General features: G+C 32.3%; 1 protein-coding gene across 3 annotated transcripts in view; it reads right to left on the bottom strand.

Moving 5' to 3' along the window:
• The window catches only part of LOC140439498 (acid sphingomyelinase-like phosphodiesterase 3b), a 672,376-nt gene that overhangs the window by 177,109 nt on the left and 478,823 nt on the right, over positions 1-16,444 (bottom strand). For all 3 annotated transcript variants that reach the window (XM_072529446.1, XM_072529448.1, XM_072529447.1), the window contains one exon: positions 8,065-8,219. In XM_072529446.1, the coding sequence (XP_072385547.1) occupies positions 8,065-8,219 (155 nt within the window). The remainder of the gene's footprint in view (positions 1-8,064; positions 8,220-16,444) is intronic.

Below are 16,444 nucleotides of genomic sequence, written 5' to 3'. Positions count from 1 at the left end.
TCAAACAAAAGCTTCATCAAACAAAGGGAAAAGAATAACAATTTTACATACAGGATCAGAAAATGGTTGGGTCCCAAATGCCTTATGGCTTTCTGCAAAGAACATTAAAGACTCCTGCGTGGACTACCATGAGGATACAACGGCAGCGCTTTTTGAGCAATGGTTTAATAATTGTCTTATACCTAACCTTCCTCAAAATAGTGTGATAGTAATGGACAATGCAAGTTACCACAGTCGTCAATTACATAAGTCTCCAAGTGCAAATAACACGAAAATTGAAATTCAAAACTACCTGTTAGAAAACGATATATATTTTGAAGAAAGTTATTTAAAAAATAAACTGTTAGAAGAGTTAAAATCATTTTCTATTAAAAAAATATATGTTTGTGACGCATTGGCCGAGGACATGGGACATACAGTGTTACGGCTTCCGCCCTACTATTGTTTATTTAATCCCATAGAGCATATATGTGACACCAACTAAAGTCAAATGTGAGGTCACAAAATGTTTCTCCGACTTTAAGTGGTAGTGTAGTCGAATTAATAAGGAAATGTGTTGATGACATCTCCCCAGAAAGTTGGAAAAATTCAGTACGCCATGTAATGAACGTAGAAAATTCATATGTTACTTTGAATCACATAATTAAACCAATTGTTATTAATCTTAAAGAGGATAGCGACAGCGAAACAGAATTAGGTATTTAGGAATTCATAAATATATTTTGGTTATTTTGGGTATTTTTTTTGTAATTATTAACTTGTATATATTTTTCTATATTTTTTTTTCAATTCATCTATTTTTTGTACATTATGTATTCGTTTGTATGTATATACTGTAAATAGAACTATTATTACTGTACATTTTTAACGATATCCGATTAGGAAGAGCAAAAACTTTTAAACACGCCAGTTTTTTGCTGAGAGTCCTAAGCCCGTAAAAAGTGTGAAGGAAAGTACCTTTTTGAATTTAGATCCATATACTACAATTATTCACGTAGAACAAAAAAACTACTTTCTTCATGTTAAAAATTGTTCAATTATCAAGTATATTCACTTGAACAACCTGAAAATACCATATGAAATAATTTGTATTGTGTAAAGCATTCTCAAAATAATCCATGTAAAGATATGCGAATTCTAGAGAAAAAGCAAAATTGCTTTTAATGAATAATTCAGCATAGGTTCACCATGTACAATAAAGTAATGGAACTGCTCTGCAAATACCTGTAAAATTTTGAAAGGTAAATACACCACTGCCGATGCGTTCCAATTTTGCGAACCGTAAGTAGGTCAGTAATTGTAAAATATCGAGTACGTTCCAGCTTTTTATTATAAAAGATAACGAACGTTTTCATAAATTAACATTTTAGTAGGTCGCTAGAGACAGACTGAGGAATGAGATAAAAAGTTTAGTCTTCTGTTTACACGAAGTAAACTCATTTCTGTGCTTTGCTGTAAAAAATTTCTAAAAAGATACTACTTATTATTTTTGCACTCACTAAAGCTTTTTAATGGGGTTTACAAACGGCGTCAACTTTAATGAAGATAAGCTAAATAAAATTATTTTATTCTCTTGTACTTATCAAAACTATAATTGTTGTTTTACTTTTCTCTACATTTGAAGATGACACAGATGATGTATAAATTTTAGAATATTCTTCTACATTTTGTTTTGAACATTTTGTCTAAAATATTAAAAACTGGGTACTACTTTTCTTTTTTCTTTTCGACGTTTTTTATTCAAAAGTGGACATAGGCTTCCTTATTTAATCTTTATTTGTCTCTATTATATGCTTTCCTTCTCCAATATAGTCCCGCAGTCATATTCAGCTTATCCTTCCTGTTTGTGATCTTTAACTATTCTATTTCACAGAAACAAACTTTTTCGTCATGCAATGGTAACACTTTGTTGATTTATTTGTTATAATAATTTCTGTCTTCTTCAGGGTTTCCGAGGTCTCGGTGTCCCGAGCCCCCAGACATTACTACACTGATCACTAATTAATGTATTACTGTAATGCATTGATAAGTGATCAGTTTAGTAGTGTCTGGGGGCTCGGAAGACTCGGGCCTTGGAAACCCTAAAGAAAATATCAGAGAGGATGTCGAAAGTTCGGCGCAGTGATAATTGACGCGGTTCAACCCAAAAGCCTGTTGAGTTTAATATTAACTTTTTTAGTAGTATTAATCTTAGCTTTAGGTTTACAATATACATTTTTTACTAAAAATTCAGTTACGTATTGAAGATTCCTTCTAACAGTTAAAACTTTCCTCAGACAAAACGCCTAAAGCAATACTTCACAGGAAAACCCACAGATGGCAGTATTTTATTTAGCGTCAGAAATAAACTGAAAAATGTTCGTTAATGTCATTGTCATTTAGTGTAAGTAAATGCCATTTAGTGTAAGTCATCTTGGCGTGTCACAGTGTAATTTGAATTTTACTTCACGCTTTTATCGGTTATAATAAGTGAAAATACAGTTGATTTACTATTAGAACTAGAAGAAAATGATCCTTACTCGGATAGTGAATCAGAATACGTGCCTAACAGTGGAAATAATTCATCTGATTTAAGTAAGTAACTCTTAACCTAAAAAGTCGAAAATAATTTCTGATGAAAGTATGCTTTATGCTTTTTCTGTTAACAATAGACTAAATGTTATAGTAATTATCACTAAATATAAACACAAAACATATTATTGTGACTGAAATTACATCATATTCAGAGGAAAAAAATTTTAGTGACTTACACACTTTGACCACTAAAATTTGTTTCAGATGTTTCCAATTTATCTGCAGATAATCTTCTGGCAGCAAATAATGTGATTGAAAATGAAGGGGGCGTTACGGTAGAATCAGCGAAAAAAGGTAGAAAGCGCAAAAGGAATTAAACAGAATAAACACGGCGGATAGTCAAAGCAGTTCGACGATATAGTGGAAAAGCTTATGTGAACAGAAACCGGAAGAATAAGCCTGGCAAATCGTTTCAAAATGTTAAATGTAACGACTTCCAATATAACACTCAAATAACAACAACTCATTTTTGACTCATTTTATAAGTTAGCTGACAATACAAAGCAGAACATTTATCTTCGTGGACTGATTCATAAGAGCGCCAAGATTAAAATCAATAAAGTATTACTTTTTTGAAGATCGGAAAGGGAAGACCACCTAAGTTCTTTAATAGTGTTCAGAATTAACTATACCCAAATCGTAGACCTGTCAAAGACTTAAAAAACACATTTTTGATTTGCTTCCTTACATTCCATCGCACTACCACTACTTTTAGAAAGATTGTGATAGGCCAACTTGAGTCTAATAATGACAGTGACGATTTCGATAATTACATATACTAACTGCTTTATTTTATTTTTTAGTTCAGTAGACACTTAGCATTAGTCATTTTTCCTTCTTTAAACGTATCAAAAAAGAAAAACGCTTTTTATTTTCATTAACTTTTCTTATATTTAAGTTTATCAGTACGTTACCTTTCAATAACAATTATTATTAGCACTTACGATTGTATTTATTTACAATCTACATCATTACAGAGTATTAAGTAAATGTTTGTATTTTGAGAACGATTTCCGAAGTGGAAATTGAAACGTCAATAAACGTATTTTAACCTTTAATTGTGGCTTATTCCCAGTTAAATAGTAATTAATTTAAAATGCCACAAGAAAATAGCTTCAGAACAATATTAAGTAAATGTGTTACAGGTTTTGGGCGTGAAGTAGAGACATCTGATGATGTCTCACCTTATTCTATTTTGGTTTAGTTTTGAAGTAGGTCTTAGGACCAGGTTCTATCTAGTCTTCTTGTGGCTGGACCATTGTTGAATAATTCCATTACTAGCTTATTTTCATGGTGAATGGTACGTTCATTTTGTGACTTCGTGGCTCGATGGATTTCTTCTCTGATGAAAGGAACCTTAAAGACGTAGTGAAGTGTTTGATGACTTACGTACCATGGTGCATCCACTATTTATCTTAGCATTTTAGACCGGAATCTTTGGATAATATTCAGCGACGTTGGCTTTGCACAGCCCCATATGTGTAGTCCGTAGAACCAGATAGGTTTGAGTATGGCTTTGTATAGAAGAATTTTGTTTTGGATCTTAAGTTTTGATTTATGTCTAAGCAGCCAATACATTTGCCAAAATTCTAAGTCAAACTGCCTTTTTTTTGGTCTGGATATGTTTCTTTTAAGTGAGACGTTGGTCAAGATGGAGGCCAAGGTCTCTAGCGTCTGTTACTGTTTGTTTCTTACATTTTCCATTCTTACAGGTGGGCATATTATGTTGTGACGGTTGGTAAATGTTATTTGAGTTGATTTTGTTTTATTTACTTTTGTTCTCCATTTCGTATACCAATCACATCATGTTCAGATGGTGTTGCAGGTTTTATAAGGCTTGTATGGGATCTTCATTTACAGCTAGTATTGCTACGTCTTCAGCAAATGAAGCGATTGTAGTAATATTAGTCTCTGGTATATCGGCTGTGTAAAGTGAGAAAAGCAGCTGCCGTAGAACACTGCCCTCTGGCACTCCGGATTTGACACAACAGAGGTTGGATTGTTGGTCTTTGAATTTTTTAAAGAAATATCTATTTGATATGTATGATTTAAGAAAGAGAAAATAGTTACTGGATAGTACTATTTTTACTTTGTAAACCAGTCGTCCATGCCAGACTTTGTCAAACACTTGTGAGATGTCTAGAAATATAGCGTTACAGTATTTCTTTTCTTCAAGACTTTTGATATTTCGTTTATCATTCGGTAGACTTGTTGGGTAGTGAAGTAATCATCCCAAAAACCAAACTGATGTTTTGGAAGTAATGTCAAAAATTAATGATCTGCGTATATCTTTTGTAGGAGCAATCTTTCAAAAACTTTGCTTACGATTGAGAGTAGGCTAATGGGTCGATAAGATGTTACTTCCTTGGGGTCTTTACGTGGCTTGATGATCATAAAGACTTTAGCAAATTTCCATATTTTTGGAAAGTATGATAAGCCTAGCATGCGGTTAAATATAACGGTTAGCAAATGGTCCTGCGAGGAAGTTGTTTTAGTACTTGAGCCGAGATTGAATCATAACCTGGGGCCTTTCGTGAGTTGAGTTTATTTCTTTCTTGACTTCTATAGGAGTAAAACTTTTAGTTGGGAGGGACATTTGACATTAATTAGTTCTTCCACTTCTTTATTAGGGTGTGCTGGCTCTGTTTCAAATACGTTTGTAAAATGTTCAGCAAAGACGTCTGATTTTTCTTTGTTAGAACAAGCCCATTTTCCATTTGGTATACGGATGGGAGGGACAGTTGCGTATGGTTTCGTAAACTTCTTAGTCGCCTTCCATAACGTCTGGTCATTTGCTGTAAGGTTTTTGATGTAATGTTCGAATGTGTCGTTGTTTGCGGCTTTGATGGCTACTCCAAGTTGCCTACGTAGTCTATTAAATATATGTAGATCTATGTTGTTTCTAGATCTTTGCCAGGTTCTCCTCGCACGACGTTTTTCAGCAATGAGTTGGCGAATGTGCAGATAAATATTTGTGGTATGTGTTGGTTTGCGTTTAGTTCGTGCTATAGATTGCCATGCCGCTTTTCGCATTCCAGTCTCCCCCAGCTACGAATTTGCTGCCAAGTAATTGGAAGAAGGCTTTGTATTCATCTGTGGAGATTGCGTGACGAGGTGGTCTATACATTGCCGATGTGTTAAAGTGCCATGGCGTTGCATTTACTTGAACGATTGCTGCTTGTATTTTTTCTGTTGCATATTGTAGCAATACATGATGTGATATGTAGCTACAGATGATTACCGCCGAGCCACCATGAGCTGTACCATCGGGATGAGGTGTGCTATATGTGGTATAAAGCGAAATATTAAACGTAGTTAGATCGGTAAAGTGGGTTTCTGAAATAAGCAGAACATCAATTTTATTAGGGTTTACGTAATTAATTAATTAAATAATTACTCCCTGCTTATGGTTTAGCAGGTCATTAGCGTTCCATGTGGCAACTCTAAGTATGTTTAGGAATTTCTTTTATTGAACTCGTTTAGGAATGTTAATAATTGTTGTTCTATATTAGTTTTAGATTTTGAATCGTGATTAGTTTGAAGTGCTGTCACGTTTGCATATGTTCTTTGATGGTTTTGTAGAGTGGTATGTAGCTGATTTGTTTCAGTACACACATGTGGGCTGTTGAATGTTGTTCTTTGAGGCGGTTGGTGTCCTCTTTTCTGCATATGTCTGTTTTCTACTAGTTTCCTGTAGACTACACAGCCCGTATAGTTAGCAAGGTGATCTTGTTTGCATAGTGTATACTTAGCTAGAGTGCTTTTAGGTTTTTTACAATCTTTTGTATCATGTTGTCCTCCACATTTGACGCAGTAATGCTGTATAGTTGAATATGTTTTACTATGGCCATATGCTTGACATCGCATACATTGGATGATTGTGTTTCCCTTATTTGGTTCCTCGAGTGTTCATTGTTACTGTTGGGTTCAAGGTCTATGAAAAATAAAGATAATTGTTCCTTTGTTTGTCTGTGTCGAATGTTAGTTATATTTCGAACTTTATGGCCGGCTTTTTCTAGTTTCTTTTTTTTATCTGTTGTGGGTATAGAGTGATGGATTTGTCTTATTAGAACTCTGTAGGTACGTTGTTCCTTTATTTGGTAAGTGTGGTAAATGATTTCTTCTTCGCGTAAATGTCTTATCAGTTTCCGGTATGTATCTATTGTATATGTTGTAATCTTGACAGTGTCGTTTGGCAGAGTTCTCGTACAGTAGTTTTCTTCCTCCACAATGTGTGCAAAGTTATCAACCATATCTTTAAAGTTTTTGACGCCATGTACCAATATTGGAGGTGGTTTTGGTATTTTTTGTTGTTTTTCTGTTTCAGTCTGATAAGCGCTCTCGGCGTTTGATAATGCACTGTATCGATTTTGTATTTTTATTGGTGGTAAGCTTGTAGAATTGGGATCGTTATTTTGTTTTGAAAATTTACGTTTTTTGACTACTTGCCATGAGTTTTTATTTTGCTTTTCTTGATTGTCGTCTTCGCTAGACTCTATATGTGAGTTTTCTAAATGTGCAGTTGCAAGTTTTAGGTTTGTGTTTGAGGTCTGACCTACAGTGAATGAGTTACTTGGGTGGTAGTAAATTGATTGAAGTTGTGGTGGAAATTGTTGTGGTTGTGGTGAAAGAGCGAATTTATTTTGTGGAATGTTAGATATAGGAGTATTTGTCGGTTGCCAGTATATATGGTTTGATTTATGTTCAGATGTATATTCTAGTGGTGAATATTGTTGGGGAGTTGGGTACATGTTCCTGAATTTTTGTTAATTGTGGACCTGCTGCTTACCTGCAAGTTCTGCTGATACTACAATAGACACTGATTATTTGCGTTTTTTGTATGTGAAGTGTTCATTGTAGAAAACAGAATTTGATAAGTCACTGCCACTTTACTATTTATTTTAATAACTGGAATTTTAATAACTAGATTTTAGTTGTTCTTATCGTTGGTCACTTTTTGCTATCCTGGGATGGATATATAGTTCCTTGCTGGAATACGTAATTACTCTACGATATTCATGTATAGGTATATCTCTACGATATTAGTAAAACATGTATATTTTGAGTTTAACCACGCCCTGACAAGGGCTTATTATATTATAGACCACATTTCAGTGCTTCTATCTTATTTCTATCGATTTTTTTGAGTGTCTATGTTTCAGCTGCGTATGTAGCAATGAGAAAAATAAGAGTAATAATCAACGTAAGCTTAGTGTTCCTTATTATTGTTCGTTATATATATCCAAGTAAATAAAGACGAATTATAAATTAAAATAAAAATCTCAAACCATAGAAATGTTACAGCAAACATTAGAATAAAGATACTACCAGTGAAATAACCAAGGAAAAGCAGAACGAATGAAAAGAGAATATTGCTCATTATCGGCATCTTCTCTAGTATTTCTAATAGATATACAAACAAAAAATTGGGTCAATGCATATAAAACAATGTATAGTACTTATATATAGTGAAAACAAAATATTGCTTACTGTTTCTCCGCTCTTTTGAAACTTGTATAACACCTTCTCTAACCAAATCCATTGTTGAAGGGCATCCTCGTCATTCTCGCCTCTCTTCATTAGATTTGTATTTAGTACGACTATTTGTAATTTGAGCATTTTTCGTTCAAAAATATAGTATCCACCTGAAACAAACAATGTCCGTTTAGTGTATGATATATAACATTAAAATAATTATGTAAAATCCGATTTTTTTTGTTGTTTTACTTATTTTACATGGGATAATACCTATTACAAAAAAATATCAAAGTTTAAACAAATTATTGTAAAGTTTCTTCGCAAAGATTCAAAAGAATATATACATAGTACACTAAATTACAATAACACTGAAAACTAATACATATTACATGAACTTTTGTTACGAAACTAGTTTTAAGATTTAATGTTAGGTTACAAATTAAAATTTACGTCCATCATTCCTTAAAAAATAGGCTAAAATACAGGAACTACTATTTAAACCATAACAGAAAATTTCTTCTTATTTTTGCGAGAAACTAGAATCTATCTATATAAAAGGCTAGGAGGACAAGTCATACCGTTTGTCCAGTAAGGTAACTACGCCACAAACTAGGAAACAAACCTGAACTACCAACATCTGGCATTTCAATCATATTTTCTTCTTAAAACGATACGTTTAATTAATAACACTAATGATATTAATTATATTTTAATATAAGTAATAATATGGTTAATTTTTTCGCAAAATTGCCAAAATATTTATTGCAGTAATTTTAAAAGTAGATTGATTAAACAAAATGATTTAAAGCTTTACGTTTGTTTAGATTTAAACATCTAGCGCCACCTAAAAAAGAAATGTGTATATTGTAGTGTGTTATTATGTCTGTATTATCGCTTAATCAAAAATATAACCTAAGATAAACTTAGTTCAAGAACATAATATTTGAATCAGACTCGAACATTTTTCTTTTTAAGAGGTTTAGATTAAGTAAACCGACAGTGATCTATATTCTGAGAAACTATTGTTTATAGTTATTAATAAAAGGTTATAAAACTAAATGTATACCTCTTTTTGTCTACTTAGATTAGGCATTCAATGTTTTCATAATCTTGATAATTAAAAAAATTGATTGATTAACGTTTTTCAAGAGATATTGATGCTAGTCATTAAATAATACCAGTATAAGATTCCATAATAAAAAATGTCCACATAGTACCTAAGTTGCCAGATTCCTTTAATAATTATAAAATACATTAAATTATATATAGAACAAGGCTCAGATAAGTATACAAAATATTCAGAGTGTAGTACAAAATTTTCAAAACTTTCAATAAAATCTTCTATTCTATAGAATATGTGGAATATTGATTTTAAATTCTGACAATTTCGTGATATTCCTTGGATATGTTTTTCTAGGTACCTACCCTACCAGTTAGGTATAAATAATTCTGTGTTCTTGATAAGAAGTTTAAATGGAGATAATAGAAATGGGTTGTTACTTGAAGATTCTGATTATATAGTGAAGCCATTTTTAAGGAGTCCACTAAACAATGTATGAAAACAATTTCAATGGTAACTTCCATAATAAAACCAGATAATGTAACAGATCTTATGTATGGAAAAGAAGGTTTAAATATTATTTTATCCAATGGAAGTGACTGTAAAGTTGAAAAGATTCATCCGCTCTAATCTACAGCAACATTCTACGAGTATAACCTAGCGAGAGATCAAAATAAAGACAATTTTAAAGATGAATTGCCAAGTAAAGACATTATTAAAGTTTCTGAAGTTGATGTTGATGAGCTAATCTTATACAATATTTTAGTGTTATGGAGAAACCTCAGAAGGATCATTATTATAAGTACATGAATTATTTTTTTATTCGTTAATACATTTTTTTACATAATTCAATTTATACCTGCCACGACAAATTGTATAATTAAAAGAGATATTAAAACATTAGTGTTATTCCTTTGACAATTAATTAAATATTGGTGTGTTCCGAGATAAATTTTACATTTCTTTTTCAGAAAATGACAGTGAAAACATTTTATTATGTGAATAGATGTCTATCCTCCAGGTAACTATCTGTCAGATAGAACAATATTTATCTGGAGTTAAAAAGACCGGCTCTTTTCTGCAAGAATTTTATTATTTTAACAATTTAATTCTAAATTCTTTTGAAAGTTTCTTGATCCTAAAAAATTGGCATTTGGTAATCGGTAAAAATTATAATACAAAAACTCGAGCTTTGCCAACATATAAATTGTCAAACTAGAATTACGCTTGTTTTTAGTCAGATCGATTTCATAAGACGACTTAAAGCAAAAGTTCAGCAATTCTCCAAAAGTGACTTATTTGTTGTGAAAGTTGTTCAATAGATTAAATTATCATTTTGTTGTCTTCCTAGCGTTAAATAGGAGAAAGATAGAAAAAATTGAGTGGGGTGACTGTAAATGGCAATTGATTGGATCTCCTGTCGCATAGTGACGGGCAAAATCACCACAGTTTCATATTATATCGCCGACTGATTTTAGTTTAAAAAACCGTCCGTATAGAGGTGTCCGGTGAAGAGAGGTGTCCGTTAAGACAGAGTTTAGTGTAGTGTATTTGTTTATTGAAGCCAAAAATGCCGAGACGTGTTTTAGATGTAGACAACTTTATATTTAATGTACTTTCTTATTTTACTGCTGAGAAAACCAACGGAAGTCCTTTGTGACAAATTTAAAAAAGAATTTTGTTCTTTCGTTTATTTAGACGAAACATGGATTTTTGCCAAAGGAGTATCAAACGAATTTGAGAGGACGAAAGTATAAAATCCATAAAATGCATCGATAACGAGGAAAAGAGATATATTATAGTGCATGCAGATGGAAAACATGGTTTTATTGAGGGAGCAGATCTTGTGTTGTCATCAAAATCAAAATCAGCCGATTATCATGACAATATGAATACGCAGATGTTTGTGAAATGGTTGAAAGAAAAACTGTTGCCAAGTTTACATAAACCATCCGTTATAGTACTGGATAATGCTGTATACCATTCGGAAATTTTAAATAAGCAACCAACAAATACCTGGACCGTAGATAAAATAAAAGAATGGTTAACGAATAAAAATATTACATTTCCTCAATACTGTTTTAAGCCTCAATTACTAACGTTAGCTAAAAGTCATGCACAACCAAACATATATATAGTAGACGAAATTATACATAGCTTTGGACACCGTGTGTTAAGACTACTGCCCTATCATTGCCAATTCAATCCAATTGAATATATTTGGGGGATATCCAAAACATATGATAACCATATTGAATACAAGGGTTACAGTGACGAAGCGGTCTTGGAAACATGGCAACAAGCATTGGATATTGCCACTCCTAAAATTTGGAAAAAAAATGTAACACAATGTGAAGACTTAATTGAAGAATGGTGGATCCGTGAAGGTCGTATCGAAGCAGTTAATACTGTTATAATTTACCATCCGAATGAGGATAGCGACGATAGTGATTATGGCTGTAAATATGATGGTTGATGATAGTTTTAGGAGATACGGAGAATAAGAGAATAAGTAAGTTTTTTTGTTTTTTTAATACTAATTTAATATTCGACTAAATACATTACACTATAATTGATGGATTCGACAGTTACTTGATGGAAATTCATTTTATGTAACAATAAAACACTGAAAACTTTGTTTTCTAAGCCCATTGCTATCAGATATTTTTATGAATCATCTAGAGACAAAGATTTTAAAACATCCCATATTCAAACAGTGTTTATATTGGTGGAGATACGTAGACGATGTACTGGTATGTTTCACAGGAACTAACAGGCAACTCGACCAATTTTTATCGTATATTAATTCTCTTCATAGTCATATTGAATTTACAATAAAAACAGAACAAAATCAATCCATAAATTTTTTAGATTTAAAAATTACCAGACTTAAAAACAAACATGACATCTCCATATTTCATAAACCTACCCATACTGACACGTCTATTCACAATTCATCATCCCATCCCACACAACATAAACTGACAGCCTATCATAGTATGTTACATAGATTAACAGCAATTCCTATGTCAAAATACAATTTTGAGACAGAATTAAATATCATTAAGCAAATAGCAGTAAACAATGGATACAACGAACAAACAATTAATAAAATATTAAATTAAAAACTACACAAGAAAGCCCTGAACTTAGTATTTCCACCAGCAGAGAAAAAACACAGTACCTTCTGCTCGATTACATATACAGGCAAAATATCAACAAAAATAGCCAAACACATAAAAAAGAAAGGAATAACACCAGCTTTCAGAACAAATAAAAACCTAGGCAAATATATTAAAAACAACAAGAGCCAACATAAAAAACACTTACACAGTGGTGTGTACAAACTTAAATGTGGCGACTGCCCAAAACCTTACATTGGTCAAACAGGTAGAAATTTTAATAAACGAATAGCAGAACATAAAAGGGCTTTCAATAATAGAAAAACAGATTCTACATACGCACTTCACCTTCTAGATCATAATCATTCTTTTAATGACGAATTTAAAATTCTCCACATTCAAAATAAAGGCCTTAAGCTATCTTTGTTAGAATCTATGGAAATCAACAAATTAAAAAACACAGATATAATTCTAAATGACCAGCTTGAGACAAACAGTTCTCCCCTCCTCAACCTATTTCACTAGAGACTATAAAGTGTAAACCCATACCAAAAACAGATCACTTGAGAAAGGCAATCAGCCGAAACAGCTGTAGTGATAAGAATTTAAAATAAATTTTGTGGAAGTTTGAAAACAACGTTTTCAGTGTTTTATTGTTACATTACACTATTTTTAATCACTTAAGTATTTTTACACTTCGTTTAAATAACTTAATTCAAAAACCAACTTGTTTACAATACTAAACTCAATGATAGTAATTATATACTTCAAAATCTGAATTACAACTGTTCCATAAACTATTAACTCTATATTTATATCATGACTTCATATTTAAATCTAAGGTTTATATTTGTCATAACAGTATTTTAAAAATGGGGAGAATTTACTATTGTACAATTCAGCACATTGGACCATTTAAATCAATACCTTAAACCGAATTTAAAACAGTCGTATATTCGTGGAATGGAGTATAGTATGTAATAAATACGATACGTCAAGGTCTTTTAATGTAATGAATCCAGATATGAAAATGCAACATTATTAGTTTTGTGAAAATTGTGTCCTTCAACAATCACACTATTTTGTGCCGTACTTACTTGTTTTAAGTACATATTTTGCCTACCGGGTACCCATCGGCGTACATTGTGGTAAATATTCTTTGTCTATAAAATAATTCACCAATATTTTCGCAAATTCACACAATTTGGCTAACTCTTCATAGACAAATGAATAAATGTGTATAATCTTACAGATTTCGTTCAGGTATTTAAACCAATAAACTTTCATTTTGAAGATAGAGACCAAGACATTATATAGACCAACTGGGTACCTGCCGTCAAAAATCATGGATTTCATATTAAATTTGAATATTCTTGTGCAAAAAAGTAGTATTTAACTATTCTGTTTATTTTAGTGATTTATTTATTTATTATCACATATTTATATGTGTATAGATTAAACATATAATATCTTTCTTTAAAAAACTATTAACAACCTAACTAATGATTACATTTTATACATTTAGGTATTCGGTGGGTTATTTTTACGGTATACTCTTCTCAGACAGGCCTTTGGCATTCACTACAGTACTTTCTAGTCTTTTTGCAAATAAATGACTTATGGCAAATATAGCACGAACCAGCAGCAAGTTCTCTGCCGGTGTTGTCTAGCGATTGATTATCAGCAGTTAATTAAACTGCAATCGGCTTATTATATACATACTCTATTAAACGACTATAGTCGTTGATGACGTGATTCATGAGCATAGCAGCCAAAAAATCTGTGATCAGGGTTTCGCCAACAATATTGTAATAGTGACTAGAGAAAAATTTTCCAGTACTATTGCGGATCAGATGAGATCATTACATAGAAAATTGGTATTTGAAAAGCAACTTTTCTGCGAACACTTTTAAAACTAAACTAGTTTCCTTTACCAATAAGAAAAACTTACTGGACTGAGTGAGCTAAAATTATTTGGGGAGGAACAAAAAAAAACCAATATATACGGTTAACCGTGGATTGCAACTTCAATTGGAATACTATGTTAGCAACATAATAAAGAGGACTATGCGACTTTTCTTTCTAGAAATACAAATGAGTTGTCGGTAAAATCTCGAGACTAAAACCAAAGCTAATCAGTTAATTATATACATCAGTGATGCGACCGAGAGTTACATATGAATTAGTACTTTGGTAGAAGACAAGGTAAAGACAAGCGCTTCCAAATATGACAGGAGCCTTTAATAATACAGAAACGGCATCTTTAGAATCACAAGTGTCCCAGGCTGGCATTATATATTTCGGTAGTAGCCTTTATGACCATCCTGAGACTTTGTACGGTTAGAAACGTTGTGTTTGTTATTTTCTCCAAATAATTATTTTATTTTAAATGATGAAGCTTTTGATCACATTTATATATTTTAAACTTTATCACCGTCAAACCAAAAAAGTGACAACGACGTGAATTTGAACAGTAATATGAAGTTATTTTATTTTATTTCATATTTGTGTTTGTATGTTTATGTACGTTTTTATCTCAAAAGTGGCCTAAAGGCAGGGGTTACCCTCCAACAAATAATAAAATCAATAATAATAATGATTGGGGTGTTGAGTAGGGCCACTGTCATACAATCAGCTACAGCCCAACAAGAAGAACCACAAGTGAGCCAAACAACAGAAGCTCCACTCGCTGAAAGTGTTGCGTTGGAAAATCAGCTGGCACTCACTCAAGCGGGACGACCGAGGCAGCACTTGAAATGGACTGTGTCTATTAACGAAAACATTTTGCGCTTCTATTACAAGGTGACAAACTTCGGTTAAGAAACGTTTGGCTATTGACAACATCTGTATGCCAAATTTTGCAGGGAATACCCAATGATTAAAGTATCTGAACAGCGAATAGCGTATCAATACCGGATAATTATAAGAAATAATCTTATCCCAGAGATTAGACGCGATACCATCAGAAGCAAAGTCGAACAGGAGATTTATAACCAAAAACCAGTTGTAGATCAAATAATGAGCAGCCTCTCTTACAAAAAAACTAACCTGTTGTACGCAGTAGAAAAGGCAGCATGACAACAATGAGTTGCACGATAGCCTGGTTAGTGAAATGGCACGTGCCGTATAATAGTTTATTGGGACAAGCCCATTTAGTAGACCACCGCTACCAAAAATAAACTCTTGCAAGAGTGGATAAAGTCTAGGTGCGCTGTTACAAATTATGAACACTGAAGTACTAACCAATTATATCGTGAAAGCCCATACATTGGAATATTTAAATATACTGATTTACTGTGCAGCAACAGCAATAGCTAATGTTATTGGCAATAAGATCAGAATACAACGAGGTACTAATATTGGAAGGACTGAAATTCTAAAATACTATAAGTCACTCACAACATGATCCATAAAACAACACTGTCTGGACCTAGACACATTAAAACAAAATCTCTCAAAAAGAATATTATCAAAGAGCTTCATAACTGGACATCTAAGAGTTTAAAGCTTCTGGCTAAAAAGTTTTGAAGTGTTCATGAGCTTTTAGCAGTATTAAATTAGTAAGTACCGCCCAATTACTTGTCTTCTAACTCTGTACAAATTGGTCACATCCTGTGTAGCCCAGAGTATCTACCAACACTGTTCTCTAAACAATATTAGAGAGCCTCAACAGAAAAGATCTAAGGGTTTCATGGGTTGCAAAGAACAATTTATTGTCGACTCAGTCACTTCTTAACAGGCATACACCAAAAAAAGAACCTTTTTACTGCCGTCATTAACTACAAGAAACCCTATGGGAAGCCCAATATTATTTATTAAAATTATAAAACACAGGGTTTTTCATAAAAAAATATAGACTAACTATGGTTTGAAGTTTAAAGAAATGGCGTATCATTTGTGAACACCCTGTATTTAGAAATTTGATTTTATTTTCTAAAAGAACCGTATCTACCATTTACGTGCAAATAATTTTAAGATATTGTGATCGTAAATTGATATACTATTAAATTTAAAAAGTTTGTCTTTATCTGTCAAAATTTTTAAAAAAGATGAATAACTCAAAAAAGATCTACCGTACTTTTAACAAATTCTGTCTAGAATTTTACGCAAAATCTAAAAATACAATAATATACAGGGTGTCCTATTTATAATAAGAAAGTTGCTGTTCACTTCCGCTATAACCGGATATAGCATGTCTGTAAAAATACAT

This window comes from Diabrotica undecimpunctata, chromosome 4 (genome assembly GCF_040954645.1).
Source record: "Diabrotica undecimpunctata isolate CICGRU chromosome 4, icDiaUnde3, whole genome shotgun sequence".
NCBI classification, from domain to species: domain Eukaryota; kingdom Metazoa; phylum Arthropoda; class Insecta; order Coleoptera; family Chrysomelidae; genus Diabrotica; species Diabrotica undecimpunctata.
This window is presented reverse-complemented; position numbering and strand designations above follow the sequence as displayed.